This window comes from Babylonia areolata, chromosome 13 (assembly GCF_041734735.1).
Source record: "Babylonia areolata isolate BAREFJ2019XMU chromosome 13, ASM4173473v1, whole genome shotgun sequence".
Classification (NCBI taxonomy): domain Eukaryota; kingdom Metazoa; phylum Mollusca; class Gastropoda; order Neogastropoda; family Buccinidae; genus Babylonia; species Babylonia areolata.
The window spans coordinates 534,214-554,213 of NC_134888.1; the positions used below are offsets into that span (position 1 = coordinate 534,214).

Below are 20,000 nucleotides of genomic sequence, written 5' to 3' on the forward strand. Positions count from 1 at the left end.
CCATCAAACACTCTCCATCACTGTCATCTTTCTCCTCAATACCCTGGGCAAAGCCACAAATAATGCTGATATTTTATGAACATTTTATAACAGACCCCATGAACAATCTTTTCATGATGTTCCCCTGTGGACATTTTCTTAGGTCTTTTGTTTGACAACGGTGACTGTGTTCATGTGTGTGTGTGTGTATGTGTGAGTGTGTGTGTGTGTGTGTGTGTGTGTGTGTGTTCTCACTTTCTTCAGTATTTTACAACAGACTCAATGAACAAACTTTTTATGATGTTTGGCTGTGGACAGTTTAATAGGTCTTTGTTTCACAACGGTGACTGTGTTCATGTGTGTGTGTGTGTGCGTGCGTGTATGTGTGTGTGTGTGTGTGCGCATGCGAGCGCGCTTACTTTTGTAATCCTATGTGTATGTGCAGGAGTGCGTTCTTCAGCTTCACATACTTCATGTTCTTCTACAACGTCTTTCTGGGTCTGGCGTCCTGCATACTGCGCATTCTGAAGGCCATGCTGTTGGGCATTGCCTTCCTCAGCCGGCTGGACTACAGCACGCTGTCCCGCAGATTTGAACGCATGGACCCAGGTGAGTCTTTGTGGGGATGGGAAGGGAAGGAAGGGGGTGGACCAACACACACACACACTTCAGAGTTGGTCCATTCCAAAGAGGCCACGTGGAATCATGCGCAACCAGAAAATCATGAAGATCCAAACCAAGAAAAATGAACTTTACACCTGTCTGCTTTCACGTAGTTCAATACAAAATGAATCATAGACATGATGCATTTTGAACACAATACCGCTGATGAGGTGGTTGATAAATGTCCCTCTGATATGTCGGTCAACAAATGTCCCTGTGATCAATTGATGAACTGGTTGGCGAACATTCCTCTTATCAACAAATGTCCATCTGATATGTTGATCAACAAATATCGGTCTGATCAACAAATGTCCCTTTGATAAGATGGCCAACGAATGTTCCTCTTGGCAGTAAGTGTCCTTCAGATAGTTGATCAATAAATATCCCTCTCATCAACAAATGACCTCCTGATAAGCTGGTCAACTAAATAAATCTCATTCTAATAATTAGGCGGTAAACGAACGTGCGATTTCCTTGGAAAAGAATGCAGTGGTTCTGCCCAGCTGCTGTCTTTGAAGGCTTACACACCACTACCCCCTTCTTAGCGCCTTTGTTGCGTCACTTTCTGTCCAGCTGGACAACACTTGTTTAAAAAAAAAAACAGCCTTCCCAGTACAAGGTTTACATACAAAACACTGCGATGGTAAGATAAAGGAGCAGTTTACAAACCATTTCTTTAATTTTACACTTCACAAGTACACTCACATAATGCACACAATAAACCGATGTATTTCTATATTTCTACACGCTTTAACCGCTAATTATATCATTCAGAATATGATAACAACAATACGATGAGAAGCGCCTGCCTTGGCAATTGAATTGTCAATACTGTCCAAAGGCTTTGAGGGCAAATATCCCAGCGAGGGTGTACGAGATGATTCAAGTTCTGGACTTGGTGCTGAAGAACAATGACTCAGAGCCACACACACACTTGCAAGTTTCATTGTCAGGAAGGCCACAAGATACCGACAACCTAGTGCGTACATTATCTGTTGTCAGTATCAACGTGGCAGCGCTGGCTACTTGAGAAAACGTAGGCATGGGTGTAGAAACTGCCTGATCTCAAACGAAGTCAGAAAACACTGAGACGCTAGGCTCCAGCACCACAGTGAAACTTAGAACGACACAGTCTGAGTCATGATAATGTTGCGAGCTTCGCTCATTACATCCAGACTTTTAAACACTTTATTCTGTTAAGTCACAGGCTATAGTACAGAGGTCTATACACCAAGAGAGTCAGAGTGGCAGTGCCAAGAGGGATGAAAGCAGGAAATAAAAGGAGCAGAGAGTCTATACACCAAGAGAGTCAGAGTGGCAGTGCCAAGAGGGATGAAAGCAGGAAATAAAAGGAGCAGAGAGGCAGAAAGAAAGCGTAGGAAAGGGATGATTGATTACATTCATCGACTTCTGGTGCCAGAGTTATTTTTAGGGTTGCTGCAATACTTGCATCAGCCAAACTCCACAGTTATAAAACTAGACCACTACCCTGATCCACCCGTTTCAGGCTTCAGGGCCTACGTGGGGTACATGCACATGGAGGCGGCGCACACCCACCCGGTGATGATCGTGTTCTGCCGGCTGATGTTCCTGGGGCTGAGTGACAAGAGGGAACGGGAGAAGAGCGTTTCCATGTCAGCTTTGTCTGCGTCTGCTGATACCACGGACCTGGTGGTGGTCAAGAATAACAAAGTGCACACCAGCTGTTATGGTGAGCCTGTGTCTGTGTGGGCGTGGGAATGGAGGACGGTGGGTGCGTGTGTGAAGTAGTAGTAGTAGTAGTAGTAGCAGCAGCAGTCATATTAGTAATGGACTATGTAGTAGTGGCGATTTTGTTTGGAGAGCTTAGTTGGTTACACACAGTGTCTATTGTATTGAAAATACTACACGGTAAAACACAAAGATATCGTTGCTGGGTCCGCCAGAACACTCTTTGCAAGCAGATTTGAAGAGGTAGAAGATTGGATAAGACGCCGCTTTTCTGCCAAAACAGTGTCCGTGAGGGTCTATGTTCAAATCCTGGTCTCGTCTTCTCAAGACGTAGTGTCTAGTCATTCGGACGAGAAGATAAACTGGGATGCCGTTTGCAGCACACACTTGGCACACTGAACAAGAATCCATGGTAACAAAAGTATTGTCCTCTGACAAAATTCTGCAGACGAAATCCACTCTGATAGGTACACACATTTACATGTATGCACTAAGGCCTGACTAGTGCGTTGGGTTATGCTGCTGGTCAGGCATCTGCCTAGCAGATGTCGTGTATCGTGTATGGATTTATCCGAACGCAGTGGGGCCTTCTTGTGAAATTGAAACTGAGTTGAGAATGTCCCTGACTGACCGAGGGTTCAAGACCTGTGTGCTGCCCTCTCCTCGTTCAGTCTGCGCTATCACAAGGGGTGGCCGCTATCTCATGCAGCCAGTGTCTTGGAGCCACAGGTGAGAGACGAAGGCCGGGTGTGGACCAGGGTGGACGAACTAGCCCAGGCTTTATGGCATGTTCCCCCGCTAGGTGTTGTGCAACTCCCTGAACACCCCATGGAACAGCGTAGGAACGGTTGAGTAGCTCTGTTGGAAGGAGAGAACAAGATATGTCCTTCTGGAGTCGTGCTTTGGTCCTCCACGTCTGGCACTTAGTCCTCACATGTGGCTGCCAGCTTTGTATGATTGTGTGTGGAAAGTAATTATAAACAGTGATTTATAAACAATAATTCTAATGTACAGGCAGCGCTACTGACCCCAGCGAAATAGAGCGCCGGCGTAGAGCAGCTGTCCGTTTCAACTGGCACGTGATCTACACGCTGCTGCACAACCCGGATATCCGGGTCATGCGCAAAGGGTACCTGCAGATGTTCCATCAGGCCCGTTTGATGGGGGTCTACATCCCGGTGTCCGACCGTCAGGCTGATGTCGACTTTGACCAGCTGCAGGAACGCATGGCTGACGCCAGGCAGAAACTGAACCCCACCAAGGAGAAGAAGAAGAAAGACGAGGGAGTTAAAGATGCAAAGAAGACCTTGAAAGAAGTGGTGATGGGGCAGGAGAAAGGCGTGAATTCTGCTGATCTTCCGATCGTGCAGGTTAACGATCTTCCGACAGTTGTTCCTCTGACGGATTCCTCTTCTCCCACCAGCACAGTGCCAGGTGAAGAGTCTGTTGAGGCTCAGTCCAAGATCACACCAGATAATACCAATTTATAAAGATTTAGCAGTAAACGTAAACATGGGTGTACTGTAAAACATAAAAACGCATGACAAATGCAAACCAACATATATACCCACTTTCACATCAACTATGTGCCTCTGAAGTCTGCACTGTAGTGTATACGACTTTTCATTAAGAATGCTGCTAAAATAATGTGTAAAGAATTTGCTATCATTGCTTGTTCGTGTTTATCGCTGATTATGGCTATATTGTGTTTGTAAGTTCTCATAACGAAAGACCACTCATGTTAACCTGTTTGCAATAGGTATTATACCTAAACTGAGTATGACTGTCACTCTGAAATAGTTTTGTTTTAATTGCCATTATTAGTTGTAACTGCCATCCAAAAAGCAGATTGGTTGTATCTACCATTCAGTAACAGATTCATGGGACTGTTACGTGTATCATTGCTTTCTGCACAGCACTTTGTCCCTGTCCACGTGGGAAAACACGCTTCTGAATGGGTTCGTCTTTATGGTCGTGGTTTTCATGTTTTCTTGCTTTTTGTTTCTGTTGTCGTTGACTCACAAAATTAGTACATAATCACCCGGTCTCAGAGTGTGTGTGTGTGTGTGTGTGTGTGTGTGATGTTGTTGCTCTTGTTGTTTAATTTTGACGGTGGGATTTTATTGGCAAGCACAAGAAGTACAGGAGACAAATTTGGGTAGGTATGCATAAGACCTTTCCATCACAAGCAGATTGAGAAGTCGAAGGTCAAGGTCATTATTAGTCAAAACCAGAAAAAGCTCGTGTCTTGCATCCAATTTAAATAAAACTTTGTATAAAAACGGGTCACGACGACAGCGTGATCCTTACTGAGATGGAAGGTCACATTTAAAGGGCAAGGCCACTACATGACGAACAATGATTATTACAGGAAAAAGTTGTAGGTACAGACTATAAGAGGTCTTGTTTTTCATTTACGTAATTGCTTTAAAGAATAAGTGGTCTATCGCATGTGAGTCTTGAAGGCCTTGTCTCTTGTCCGTCCGTTCTCCAGGATAGGAGAGCCTGTCGGGAGTGTGTGTATGAACGTGTCTGAGCATGAACGTCTTTCTGAAATCAAATTCTTGCAAACCACTGAACTGATTTCAGCGCAGGCTAGAGCAGTGAGACAGTTCTTCCTTCGGGATTAAAAACATTTAACAATGAAAGAACGTGTTGGTAAGATGTGTCATTTGTGACGATTGCTTGTAATCATGCCCAAGCCCATTGGAATTGATCTTGTATGAACGTCTGCTTACATGACATGAACTGCATAATACTTACATTAGTTTGTCATTTCATTTGCAAGAAATGCAGCGGTCTGCAGCATTTGTGCCTTTCTAATGTATTCTAAGCACAAATTCATTCACTTATTATTGTGATTTTGATTCACTTGCGTAAACAAAGTGAGTCTGTATTAAAACCTGGTGTTGGGTTGTCTCTGTGTGTGTCTGTGTGTCCGAAGTAAACTTAAACATTGCCATTTTCTCTGGAAATACTTTGTCGAGTCTGCCAATACTAAATATGGATTAAACATGGTTGGAAAAAATATTCACAATCATACCAATAATAGGTTGTAAGTCTTCCGAATTAAGCTGTCTTTTTGGATCATTAACGGTTTATTTTTGGGGGGATCGATCCTGATAAAAAAAAGCAACCAAAAAACAAAAAAACCTATAATTCTGCTTCCCAGTTGCCAGACATTGGCTATATTCGGTAAGATGGCATGACATCGCATTTCTTGTTAGCTGTTTAAAGAAAAGAAAAACAAAGTCTGGACAGAACACGTACAGTGACACTATATCGACGTGTTTACTGCGTATGAAAACTCTTCAGGTGGATACTGAATTAACTAGAATGAATATAAAGAAAAATCGAATGGACTGTTTCCCTAAGTTTCGGTCAGCCTTGTCTAGACTGGTCTGTGCAGATCTTGATAAAAACAGCTACATGTTGCAGTGTGTCTGATGTGATGGCAAAGTCTCCTTTACCGCCAAATTAAAAGAATTTCTCAGATAACTAAGAATTTTTTTTAAAAACCACGATTTAAGTTTTGTTATTACCTCCAATATAATATCTTTTTTGCGCAAAAAACCCCCAAACCCAAAAAACAACAAAAATAAAACCCCACCAAAAACGTAGCTTTAGATACTAGGTTTGGTCAAATGACGTCAGATGCGCCATAGTTAGCAGTGTGAATGTCTACTTGCTTCCAAACTGAACATATATGGTTCGATCCCACTCAAATGCCTTTTTTCCCAACCAAGCTTATTATTATTATATATATGTATATATATTTGATACAGAACACCTTTTATTGATTTTTTTTTCTTCTTTTTTTTTTCTCACAATTCCTTTGCTGGATAAAGCTCATATCACAGGTGAGTTGAAAGCCTTGCCTCTTGTTATTTTTTATTCTCACAGGTTTAATGTTCGATCAGCCAAATGTTTCTTAATTGGTCAATTTGCTTATTTACTGGCTTGTTTCATGTTTCTTTTTGTTTCTTTAGTTTGTGTGCGCAGATATAATGAGCCTCTCACTATAAGCAAATGTTTTATTGACTGCTGGGACTGATAGGACGTCATGCTGACGCCAAACAAAATGTGACGTCATGCTGACTCCAGACAAAATGTGACGTCTGGATGACTGGAACAAAACCTTGTTCCAAAATGATTCATCGTGGATGTTTTCTTTTCTTTTCCTTTTTTTCCTCTCTCTTTTTTCTTCTTTACGAAGCAAGTATTCTTTTGTCGTTATTCTTTTTATAATTGATATGCTGACTTAAAATCTTATTCCAAAATGATTCACCAGAGATGTCTTTATTCTGTTCTTTTATGAAGTAAACGTTGTTCTTTTTCGTATTTGATCTGGTAAAGATGTCGACCTGTGAAAGTTTGAATTTGAATCAGTCATTTTTAGTTTTGAAGAAGGATCAGACGTTTTTTTGATGCTGGAGATCTTGGTTTTAAATTCGTGAGCAGGGATGTTTATACCAGGGCCTGTGCGGGGCCACTGGGTGAAACCAGCGTGTTATGTGAATGTAGTTCTATGTCATTGTTCCTCCTGATATACATCTCTGTCATTGTTCCCCCTGATGTAGTTCTATGTCATTGTTCCTCCTGATGTAGTTCTCTGGTCAGTGTTCCTCCTGATGTAGTTCTCTGGTCATTGTTCCTCCTGATGTAGTTCTCTGGTCAGTGTTCCTCCTGATGTAGTTCTCTGGTCATTGTTCCTCCTGATGTAGTTCTGTGGTCATTGTTCCTGATGTAGTTCTGTGTCATTGTTCCTGATGTAGTTCTGTGTCATTGTTCCTGATGTAGTTCTGTGGTCATTGTTCCTGATGTAGTTCTGTGTCATTGTTCCTCCTGATGTAGTTCTGTGGTCAGTGTTCCTGATGTAGTTCTGTGTCATTGTTCCTGATGTAGTTCTGTGTCATTGTTCCTCCTGATGTAGTTCTGTGGTCATTGTTCCTGATGTAGTTCTGTGTCATTGTTCCTGATGTAGTTCTGTGTCATTGTTCCTCCTGATGTAGTTCTGTGTCATTGTTCCTCCTGTGGCCCGGTGTGGCCTGGGTGGTCAGGTTCAGCTGTGAGATATTTTGCATGGCTTTGTCATTACAATGCTTGTCTGTGAAAAAGGGTTCTGACCGAAATGTTTTTGTTTGATGAGAATGCTCACTTTGAACGCATAATACTTTCTTTTTTTATCAGAAAAACTAATGTATCAGATACAATATCCATGGGGGGTGTGGTGTGGGGGGTTTCTCATGTCTGTCTGTGATATGAATCATAATCTAACTTCATAGGGAAAAAGACAGTCGTGTACCCAATCTAGTGCCTGATGCCAAACAATACGTTTTATTCAACACCACCTGAAATTTTAATCTGAGGTCTTTCTTTCACACAAGTTTTAAGTTCGATCAGCCAAAAATTGTTTTGTTTCATAATTAGTCGACCTGCATATTTACTGACATGTTTCATGTGTTTTTGTTTATATTGTGTGTACAGATAGAATGAGCCTTTCACTACGAGGAAAAATCTTAATTGCTGCTTGGACTGATATGATATCATGCTGACTCAAAGTGTGACGTCATGCTGACTCAAACAAAACCTTGTTCCAAATTGATTCACCTGGGATGTTTTTCTTCTTTTCTTTTATGAAGCAAATGTTCTTTTGCTGTTGTTCTTCATTTTTTGGATATTGTTCTGATGTAGTTCTGTGTCATTGTTCCTCCTGATATAGTTCTGTGTCATTGTTCCCGATGTAGTTCTGTGGTCATTGTTCCTGATGTAGTTCTGTGTCATTGTTCCTCCTGATGTAGTTCTGTGTCATTGTTCCTCCTGATGTAGTTCTGTGTCATTGTTCCTCCTGATGTAGTTCTGTGGTCATTGTTCCTGATGTAGTTCTGTGTCATTGTTCCTGATGTAGTTCTGTGTCATTGTTCCTCCTGATGTAGTTCTGTCATTGTTCCTCCTGATATAGTTCTGTGTCATTGTTCCTCCTGATGTAGTTATGTGTCATTGTTCCTCCTGATGTAGTTCTGTGGTCATTGTTCCTCCTGATGTAGTTCTGTGTCATTGTTCCTGATGTAGTTCTGTGTCATTGTTCCTCCTGATGTAGTTCTGTGTCATTGTTCCTCCTGATGTAGTTCTGTGTCATTGTTCCTGATGTAGTTCTGTGGTCATTGTTCCTCCTGATGTAGTTCTGTGTCATTGTTCCTCCTGATGTAGTTCTGTGTCATTGTTCCTGATGTAGTTCTGTGTCATTGTTCCTCCCGATGTAGTTCTGTGTCATTGTTCCTCCTGATGTAGTAGTTCTGTGGTCATTGTTCCTCCTGATGTAGTTCTGTGTCATTGTTCCTGATGTAGTTCTGTGTCATTGTTCCTCCTGATGTAGTTCTGTGTCATTGTTCCTGATGTAGTTCTGTGTCATTGTTCCTCCCAATGTAGTTCTGTGTCATTGTTCCTCCTGATGTAGTTCTGTGGTCAGTGTTCCTGATGTAGTTCTGTGTCATTTGTTCCTGATGTAGTTCTGTGTCATTGTTCCTCCTGATATAGTTCTGTGTCATTGTTCCTCCCAATGTAGTTCTGTGTCATTGTTCCTCCTGATGTAGTTCTGTGTCATTGTTCCTCCCGATGTAGTTCTGTGTCATTGTTCCTCCCAGTGTAGTTCTGTGTCATTGTTCCTCCTGATGTAGTTCTGTGGTCATTGTTCCTGATGTAGTTCTGTGTCATTGTTCCTGATGTAGTTCTGTGGTCATTGTTCCTCCTGATGTAGTTCTGTGTCATTGTTCCTCCTGATATAGTTCTGTGTCATTGTTCCTCCTGATGTAGTTCTGTGTCATTGTTCCTCCTGATGTAGTTCTGTGTCATTGTTCCTGATGTAGTTCTGTGTCATTGTTCCTCCTGATGTAGTTCTGTGTCATTGTTCCTCCTGATGTAGTTCTGTGTCATTGTTCCTCCCAATGTAGTTCTGTGTCATTGTTCCTCCTGATGTAGTTCTGTGGTCATTGTTCCTGATGTAGTTCTGTGGTCATTGTTCCTCCTGATGTAGTTCTGTGTCATTGTTCCTGATGTAGTTCTGTGGTCATTGTTCCTCCTGATGTAGTTCTGTGGTCATTGTTCCTGATGTAGTTCTGTGGTCATTGTTCCTCCTGATGTAGTTCTGTGTCATTGTTCCTGATGTAGTTCTGTGTCATTGTTCCTGATGTAGTTCTGTGTCATTGTTCCTCCTGTGTCCCGGTGTGGCCTGGGTGGTCAGTCTCAGCTGTGAGATATTTGCATGGCTTTGTCATTACAATGCTTGTCTGTGAAAAACGGTTCTGAAACCTGTGCCATTCATTTTTTTTGCAACGAAAATGCACATGTGTGAAATAGAATGCTCACTTAGAAGCATAATATTGAATAAACATGGATGTCCTCCACTGAGCAGCTTTTGTGTGTGTTGTGGATTGTTCCACGTGGACGTGCACTATCAGTCTCTCTGTCTGTTGTTGTTGTTTTTTTTGTTTTTTGTCTCTTTGTCTCTCTCTCTGTCACTATCTCTGTCTCTCATGCACAGTCTGCCTGTCTCTTTGCGATCTCTCGCTTGCTTTCTGTGATCTCTGTCTGTCTGTCCCTGGCTGTCTCTCTGTCTCTGTCTCTCTCTCTGTCTCTCATTTCTATCTCAGTCTTCATTTTCCCCCTCGCTGTGTCGGTGTGTGTGTGTGTGTGAGTGCGTGCACGCGCGAGTGCGCGTGTGTGTACTAGCTTTACGACTCAAATCCCCGCAACAGCTGAAAACTTTCACTTCAGATGGGAACAGCGAGAAGCATTTTCTCACTCCCTCAGTGTGTGACTCGCAGGTAGGTAGGGGTAAAAGCAGGAATGAGATCAGAGACCCGAATTTTGACACAGGCGCTTGAAAGAAGATGTGTTTCAGTGTTGGGTGAGTGTTCAGAATGTATTTGAAAGAAGATTCCATTGGCTACAGTGTTTAAATGTCACGTTTGTCTGGGATTTAGAGCGGCGGTTATCTGTTTTTATCTTCTTCTGGGTTTTTTTTGTTGTTGTTTGTTTGTTTGGTTTGGTTTGGTTTGGTTTTTGTTTTGGTTTTTTTTGTTTGTTTTTGTTTTGTTTTGTTTTTTGTTGTTGTTTTGTTGTTGTTTTGTTGTTGTTTTTTTGGGGGGTCACAGTTTTGTTTTTCGCCCTTTGGGTGAAAGTCATGCACTCTTCTTCTTCTTCTTCTTCTTCTGCATCTTCTTTTTCTTCTCCTAAGCAGCAGATGTGATGCAGCGTATGTGCATCAGTCTGCATGCCGCTTTCACATCTCTTTGACACTGAAATTGAAACTGAAACTTTTTTCCCTTTGAATTAGATACATGCGTGAGAGAGAACGACCCCGTGTGAAAGTGCTCTCATTGATCTTTGTTATGTAGTACTATATAAATGCAGTTTGTTTGTTTGTTTTCTACGTTTGAGAACTAAGCTCAAAAGACTTTCCTTACATAATTATATATTTCTTTATGTGTATGTGTGTGTGTTGTTGTTTTGGTTTATTTTTACTCTGCATATTTTCCCGGTTATCTTATTCAACAATGGCGCAAAAAAAAAAGAGAGTAAAAACCAAAAGCAAAAATGAACATGCACAGATACAAGGCCTGTCTGGATGGATGCATGTCGAAAAAATTATGAAGAGCGACTGGGGGATAACTGCACTTCTCATGAAGCGGGGTATTTCTTCCCCCGCAGCTGTCTCACGGCCCGCTCCCACACACTTCAGTCTCATGAAGCGGGGTATTTCTTCCCCTGCAGCTGTCTCACGGCCCGCTCCCACACACTTCAGTCTCATGAAGCGGGGTATTTCTTCCCCCGCAGCTGTCTCACGGCCCGCTCCCACACACTTCAGTCTCATGAAGCGGGGTATTTCTTCCCCTGCAGCTGTCTCACGGCCCGCTCCCACACACTTCAGTCTCATGAAGCGGGGTATTTCTTCCCCTGCAGCTGTGGCTGTCTCACGGCCCACTCCCACACACTTCTGTCTCATGAAGCGGGGTATTTCTTCCCCTGCAGCTGTGGCTGTCTCACGGCCCACTCCCACACACTTCAGTCTCATGAAGCGGGGTATTTCTTCCCCTGCAGCTCTCTCACGGCCCGCTCCCACACACTTCAGTCTCATGAAGCGGGGTATTTCTTCCCCTGCAGCTGTCTCACGGCCCGCTCCCACACACTTCAGTCTCATGAAGCGGGGTATTTCTTCCCCCGCAGCTGTCTCACGGCCCGCTCCCACACACTTCAGTCTCATGAAGCGGGGTATTTCTTCCCCCACAGCTGTCTCACGGCCCGCTCCCACACACTTCAGTCTCATGAAGCGGGGTATTTCTTCCCCTGCAGCTCTCTCACGGCCCGCTCCCACACACTTCTGTCTGTGTGATTTCCTATAAATGGACACTTTTTTTTTCCGTTTTCAACCTTTAAAAATGTGTGTGCGTTTGGGTTTGTTAATGCTCTAGTGTGAACTGAGTAATGAATGCGTGTCTCTCATTTACTCACTATTCCTCTATCCCCCCCGCCCTCACCCCAGCTTTGAATCAAACAATAAGATCACATCAAACATTTTGCTTAAATCGACCTCATTGCAACATGCTTCTGATAGCAAGCTCCTTCTCAAAAATAAGCCGAACAGCAGCTGATTCTGCTTTCTTTTAAAGCTGCTGATACACATTTTACCAATCAATATAAGAAAATTGATATATACATGCAGTTAATATTATCATTGCTCTCTCTCTCTCTCTCTCTCTCTCTCTCTCTCTCTCTCTCCGTCTTTTTCCATTGGAATGAGCCAAATCTATTATAGTCCCACTGCACAAAAAGAGAGATGCTAATAATCCTGACAATTACAGAGGTGTTGCCCTCACAAGTGTCCTTGGTAAAGTATACAGGAATAAATTAAACGAACGACTAACGAAATGGGCGGAAAGAGAAGAAAAAATCATCGAAGAACAGGCAGGATTTAGATTAGGGTACAGCACCATTGATCATATCTTTACGTGATATGCTCTGATCCAAAAATATGTAGTCAGAAACACAAAGTTTTATGTAGATTTTGTAGATTTCCGTAAGGCGTTTGATTCCGTCAACAGAAAGCTGTTGTGGAACATACTACTCAAAAATGGCATAAATGGCAAACTGTATTTGGCGCTTACACGTGTATACAACTCGGTGCTTGTATGTGTACGTAATAGATGTATTACTCTGACCTGTTTGAATGCCCACGTGGAGTTAAACAAGGCTGTTTGCTGAGTCCCCAAGTATTTCATTTTTTATCAATGAACTTGCTATAGAGGTGACCAAAAAAGGGAAGACACGGCAGACAGTTAATTCCTGGTGCTGTTGAAGTATTTTTGTTATTCTTTGCTGATGACGTTATCCTTATGTCAGACACTAGCATAGGGCTACAAAAACACTTGGATGCACTAAAGTCAGAGGCTGATAGGTTAGATCTGACGGTAAACCTGAACAAAACTAATGTAATGGCTTTTCGAAAGGGAGGATACTTTTCAATTCACGAAAAATGGTTCTATGGAGACTGTGAGGTTAAAGTAACAAATTCTTATAGATATTTTTATAGATATTTGGGTCTTCCGTTTACAACCTAGTTGAGTCTTCGAAGTGCATGGATGGAAAGTTGTAGAAAAGGAAAGAAGGGGGGAATGGAGATTATAAATTCTTTAAAACAAAAAACAAAAACAAAACAAAAAACAAAAAAAACAACAAAAAAAAACCCCAACAAAAAACCAATTTAACTGTATCGATTTCTCTGTATTCTGGAAACTATTGACTCACAAATTGAACCAATTCTAACATATGGTGCAGAAATCTGGGGACTGTACGATAATCAAGAAATGGGGGAAAAAAAGTTCACACATATGCAATTAAATGCTTCCTTCCGGTGCCTTTGCATTCGTCCAATAAAATGTCATATGGTGAAACTGGTCGATACTCACTACATATAAAAACAAAGATCAAATGTATTAGATACTGGCTTTGATTAATACAGCTCCCATTGACAAGAATAAGCATACAAGCTTATGGAATGATGCTAAATCAGTTAGATTATGGGAAAGAGAATTGGGCTTTTTTTTGGAAAAGAATGTTTTAATCACACAGGGCTTTAGGATTGTCTGGATGTGTCATGGTGTTGGCAATGATCTAATATTTCTCGCAGAATTTAAAGACAGATTAATTAATTCGCACAAACAGAATTGGCATGCCCACATTGAAGAGTCAGAAAAATACAATTGGTTCCTTTCTTTTAAGAACATTTTTCAGACAGAAAAATACATTAAAGTAATAAGTAATAAATGGCACAGAATTAGCCTGGCTCGACTTAGAACTTAGAACAAAAAATGGTTCTCTGCTGACATGTCCGCACGGTCCCCTTGTCCTGTGTGTAGTGCTTCAGTTGAAGTTGAAACTCGTTTCCTTTTTATGTGTAAGTATTATGAAGAAATTCGAAAGAAATGCTTAATTTTTAACGGTGAAAATTTACACAACATGAACCTTACCAGTATGCTTTTGATAGATGATGAAGTAAGAATAAGATCACTGGCGAAATTCATCGCCCTAGCTTGGGATTTGTGGGAGAAAGAAATTATCTTCGGAAGCCTTATAGTTATCGAAAAAACGCCGTTACGCTGATGCCAGTTCCACAGTTTATACTTCTGAATGAAACTTGGATGGTCGAGCTTTTTATTTTCCTTTTTAATCTTAGCAATATGTTGTATTTTATGATTTTGTTGTTGTTGTTTGTCGTTGATTTTCTTTTTACTCTCAGCTATGTGTTAATTTCTCTGAAAACCGCCGTTATTCTTTTGTTCATACACGTCGGACCGTCCGTCCCTCTCTCTCTCTCTCTCTCTGTTGTTCTTGCATGTCAGTCGGCGAACGGCGAATTCAGTTGCGTACCTATGAAAAGACAATAAATCAGTCTTGAGTATATACATGTGTGTGTGTGTGTGTGTGTGTGTGTGTGTGTGTGTGTCGTGTGTGTGTGTGTGTGTGTGTGTGTGTGTGCTGTCCGCGCGCACGCATTCTTACTCACACACGTAGGTATATACCTACTTCCAAATACGCTCAGTCGGAGGCTTCTTTTGGGCCATCTGATGAAAAGCTCCGATCAAATAAAGAACGGAGAACGAGTTTAATCTCTTCTTTCTTTCTTTTTCAGTCCATGAGCAAGGTATTTTCACCGTTTATGACATGTGCCTATGAAACGACGGTTTCGCAACCCCTCTCGTTTGAGACCTAAGAACTACGACATCGACCGACGCCGGGTGTGTGCCTGTGCTGTGTGTGAAAACGTGTGTGTGTGTGCCTGTGCTGTGTGTGAAAACGTGTGTGTGTGTGTGTGTGTGTGTGAGAGGGGGAAGCCACGGACAACGGACAGCCGCGACAACTCCCCGCTCTCTGCACCGTGGAGGAAGAAACAGACTTCTCTGTGAACTGGCGATCGTCTGTGCGTCGTCTGTTTACTTCGGTTTTTTTTGTTTGTTTTTTTGTAAATCCTCGCGCGGAAAGAGCAAAACAAAACGCTGGGGAAGTGTGCGTGATAAAACAGCGTTGTGCAGATACTGGTGCTTCTGGCAATGAACTGCTGGAGAACGGGTGGTTTTTTAGCTGTTCATGTGTCGGGGATGTGTTTGGAATGAGCCTGTCGCTGTTCTGATTATTCACGTTCTGTTTGAAGATAGGCCTGTAATGGATCTGGAGAACATAGCTGCCAGTTTTGGGGGTGAGTACCGCGTGGTTCTGTTTTAGGTTGGTTGCTTTGTTTGCAGATTTTTTTTTTCTCAAGGCCTGACAAAGCGCGTTGGGTTACGCTGCTGGTCAGGCATAAGTGCTTGGCAGATGTGGTGTAGCGTATATGGATTTGTCCGAACGCAGTGACGCCTCCTTGAGCTACTGAAACTGAAACTGAAACTGTTTGCCTATATGCCCCCCCCCCTCTCTCTCTCTCTCTCTCTCTGTATATATATATATATATATATATATATATATATATATATATATATATATATAGGAATGTTATTCACAACAAAATTGAGTTTGACGTCTGCGCGGGATGAGGCAAATAGAAAAGGGAAAAAAGGTGCAATCCAAATTATAAAATCACTCAGGAGACTGCGTTCGACTGACGCACAGCTTTTCTGGAAACTTTTCGACACACAAATTGAACCAGCCGTGAACTGTGGAGCGGAAATATGGGGACTCATGTCAAATAACGAATGGAAAAGGTACTTACATTTGCAATGAAGCGTTTTCTTGGTGTCCCATTACTCTCATCAAACACTATAATGTTGGCGACACCGGGAGCTACCCACTGCATATTAGATCAGTAGTAAAATGCATAAAATATTGGCTCAAACAAGACTGCCAACATCACGATTGTGTAGGCAAGCATTCGAGATGCTGCTACTGCAAGAAGAGAAGGGCAAACAGAACTGGGTATTCCACATCAAGAAAAGGCTAACGGAATATGGATTCGGCCTTGTTTGGTTGTGCCAAGGTGTTGGGCACGAGAGCGGCTTTGTATAGATAGACTTAAGGCATGTTACAAACAAAAATGGCACTGAGAAATAGAGTAATGATAGGTATAAATTGTTTTATTCATTTAAATTAATGTTTCAAACAGAGAAGTCTATCAAGATTATAACAAATAAATGGCATAAAATCTGCTTTGCGAAGCTCAGATTGAGAGCACTTGCACTGAATGCCAACAGAAGATGGTTCGATTCACACGTAGTAACATCTCCTTGGCCAATGTGTGGCGAAAGCCCAGAAAATGAAAATCATTTCATATTTAACTGCAAAAGATACGATGAATTACAAAAAAACACTGCACCATTTTCAATACAGCTCCAGCGCAGAGAAAAGATTTGTTCGGCATACTGATGACAGATAATGAAGATATGATACTTTCACTTGCAAAGTATGTATCTGAGGCAATAGATAATTATACGGAAAACGTCCATCATCGGTCCAAATACTCACTAATCAATAAAAATGTTTTAAAAAGTATGGGTTCTATGAGGAAAAAAGCATAGATAAAAAGGAAGGGCTACATTTGGATGGTTAATCTCGGCATTGTAATTATTTGATGTGTTCGTGTTGATATGATGGGTTTTGATGTTACATGCGTAAATATTTATTATATGCGTAAATATTTATTATATGATTTATATGTAATTTAGTATGGTTTTGTATTGATATGATGTGTATCGATGTTACATGTGTAAATATTTATTATATGATTTACCTGTACTTTGTTTTCTGTGTACTGTCCAAACCTTGGAGACGAACGACTGAAAAAAAGGCACATTACTCCCTGTCACATATACTTTTAAGCTAATGACAAAATGCCAAAGTGTCGTAAATCTCTTATTAGTCTATGTTGTTTAAATTCTGGTTTGTTTTTGTTTTCTGTTGTTGTTTTTTCAGCTCATTTTTTCAGTTCCATTTTATCTATTTTTGCACCATTTTGTTCCGATTTGTACCTACTATGTCACCAGAGCTTTTCAGCTAATGACATTGAACATTTCAGTGTTCTCTCTCTCTCGCTCGCTCGCGCGTGCTCCATACTTCAAGCGTGTTGAATACGTAATCACGATTTCAAATGGGGCATTGGCCTTGTTGAAACAACTATCGTTATCGTTATCTTTGTCGTTATCTTTGTCGTGTTTCTCTCTCTCTCTCTCTCTCTCTCTCTCTCTCTCTCTCTCTCTCTCTCTCTCTCCCCCCCCCCCCCTCTCTATCTATATGTTTCTCTCTTTCCCCCTCTCTCTCTGGCTCCGAGTCTCTGATTCTCTCTGTGCATTTGTCTCTCTCCAGGTCTGTTATTGTTTCGTGGTTACAGACACACTGCACAATGCCAGCAGGGCAGGTTTCTGGACATTTGCCATGTGTTCTTGGTGGCTGAAAGTCGGTCTCACTGTTTGTCGATCTGCCTGCCTGCCTCTCTCTCTCTCTCTCTCTCTCTCTCTCGCTCTCTCTGCCTGCCTGCCTGCCTGTCTGTCTGTCTGTCTGTCTCAGTCTGTCTGTCTGCCTGTCTGTCTCTTTCTCTCTCTCTCTGCCTCTGTCTGTCTCTGTCTCTCTGTCTCTGTCTCTCTGTCTTTATCTTGCCTTCTTTCTCCTTCCTCCTCCCCCTCTCTCTCTCCACCACTCCCGCCCCCATTATCTCTTTGTGCAAGCATGTTCAGCAAATAAAAAAGAGTACCTTGTTACTGTCAGGAGATGTTTGTTGACTGCATGTTGCTGTGCAACACGATTGTTGCCGAATTGTGCTGAAATGCTACGGACTGTGGCTCCATTGTCAAGGGCCAGTCAGTTCTGTGTCGGCATCCGTCACACACACACACACACACACACACACACACACTCACACACACACACAGAGGCTAATACATGCACCCATTCCTAAAATCCTGTCTTCCGGCATGCCCACAAAGTATACACTCAGCCATCACAGGATAAATTCTGCAATGTGCAGTCTGTTCAGAATTTCAAATAATGTTTTGATAGATATCAGGAAACAGACACTGTGATAACACGTAGTGGGCAATAGGTGTTCTGGCGAAATCTGTCTTCATTGTAGGACATAATCATTATGCGAGCCTGCGTGTTTCCTGTAATGTGAAAGCCAGCAAGGATGGTTTTTCAAGTTTGTTGCGCGGTAGATTTGCGGAGATTTGCCACCTTCTTGGTTCACTGAGCAATCACGTGTGTCAAGTGGCAATACGTATCATGTGTGTGTGTGTGTGTGCGCGCGCGCGCGCATGTGTATCACACACACACACACAAACACACACACGCACGTACGCACACACACACACGCACACACGCACACACACACACAAACACACACACACACACACACACACACACACACACACACACACACACACACACACACTGGCGCCATGTTCCGCAGCAGTTCACAGCATGTAAGTGATGATGACCTAAAGGTCATAGCTAGTTTTCTGTGCATGTTTTCAGGTTGGTTGTTTCCAGTGTTCGTCTGCACGGCGTCATACTGCACAGGGTCAACACTTGCCAGTTTTCTTTTTCGGAGTTTGAAACTGCAGTCGAATTTACTTGTTTTGCAGGAGATTGGGAGAAACCAGTACATGGTCTCTGTGTGTGACTGTCGTGTTGTCAGTACATGGCCTCTGTGTGTGACTGTCGTGCTGAACAGTCAGTACATGGTCTCTGTGTGTGACTGTCGTGCTGAACAGTCAGTACATGGTCTCTGTGTGTGACTGTCGTGCTGAACAGTCAGTACATGGCCTCTGTGTGTGACTGTCGTGCTGAACAGTCAGTACATGGCCTCTGTGTGTGACTGTCGTGCTGTCAGTACATGGCCTCTGTGTGTGACTGTCGTGCTGAACAGTCAGTACATGGTCTCTGTGTGTGACTGTCGTGCTGAACAGTCAGTACATGGCCTCTGTGTGTGACTGTCGTGCTGAACAGTCGGTACATGGCCTCTGTGTGACTGTCGTGCTGTCAGTACATGGTCTCTGTGTGTGACTGTCGTGCTGAACAGTCAGTACATGGCCTCTGTGTGTGATGTCGTGCTGAACAGTCAGTACATGGCCTCTGTGTGTGACTGTCGTGCTGACAGTCAGTACATGGCCTCTGTGTGTGACTGTCGTGCAGTCAGTACATGGTCTCTGTGTGTGACTGTCGTGCTGAACAGTCAGTACATGGTCTCTGTGTGTGACTGTCGTGCTGAACAGTCAGTACATGGTCTCTGTGTGTGACTGTCGTGCTGAACAGTCAGTACATGGTCTCTGTGTGTGACTGTCGTGCTGTCAGTACATGGTCTCTGTGTGTGACTGTCGTGCTGAACAGTCAGTACATGGTCTCTGTGTGTGACTGTCGTGCTGAACAGTCAGTACATGGTCTCTGTGTGTGACTGTCGTGCTGAACAGTCAGTACATGGCCTCTGTGTGTGACTGTCGTGCTGTCAGTACATGGTCTCTGTGTGTGACTGTCGTGCAGTCAGTACATGGTCTCTGTGTGTGACTGACGTGCTGAACAGTCAGTACATGGTCTCTGTGTGTGACTGTCGTGCTGAACAGTCAGTACATGGTCTCTGTGTGTGACTGTCGTGCTGAACAGTCAGTACATGGCCTCTGTGTGTGACTGTCGTGCTGAACAGTCAGTACATGGTCTCTGTGTGTGACTGTCGTGCTGAACAGTCAGTACATGGCCTCTGTGTGTGACTGTCGTGCTGAACAGTCAGTACATGGTCTCTGTGTGTGACTGTCGTGCAGTCAGTACATGGTCTCTGTGTGTGACTGTCGTGCTGTCAGTACATGGTCTCTGTGTGTGACTGTCGTGCTGAACAGTCAGTACATGGCCTCTGTGTGTGACTGTCGTGCAGTCAGTACATGGTCTCTGTGTGTGACTGTCGTGCTGAACAGTCAGTACATGGCCTCTGTGTGTGACTGTCGTGCAGTCAGTACATGGTCTCTGTGTGTGACTGTCGTGCAGTCAGTGAGTCAAGTGACCTGCTGGCTTCCACTTGTTTGGGTCATTTCGGATCTCTGTTTGTCAATGACCAGTGACCGACTCCAAGCCTAAATCGTGTTATCTATCTCTCTATCTATTTCTCTCTGTCTGTTTCTCTG

At 42.8% G+C, this 20,000-nt stretch overlaps 2 protein-coding genes across 3 annotated transcripts in view; both read left to right on the plus strand.

The window, feature by feature from the left end:
- The window catches only part of LOC143288948 (receptor for retinol uptake stra6-like), a 54,358-nt gene extending 48,497 nt beyond the window's left edge, over positions 1-5,861 (plus strand). For both annotated transcript variants that reach the window (XM_076597629.1, XM_076597630.1), the window contains 3 exons: positions 425-588; positions 2,150-2,353; positions 3,367-5,861. In XM_076597629.1, the coding sequence (XP_076453744.1) occupies positions 425-588; positions 2,150-2,353; positions 3,367-3,842 (844 nt within the window). In that variant the 3' untranslated portion in view covers positions 3,843-5,861. The remainder of the gene's footprint in view (positions 1-424; positions 589-2,149; positions 2,354-3,366) is intronic.
- An 8,796-nt stretch (positions 5,862-14,657) lies between these two features.
- Positions 14,658-20,000, plus strand: part of LOC143288949 (receptor for retinol uptake stra6-like) — a 58,744-nt gene continuing 53,401 nt past the window's right edge. The window contains exon 1 of the mRNA XM_076597632.1: positions 14,658-15,103. The gene's annotated coding sequence lies outside the window, so the exon portion shown is untranslated. The remainder of the gene's footprint in view (positions 15,104-20,000) is intronic.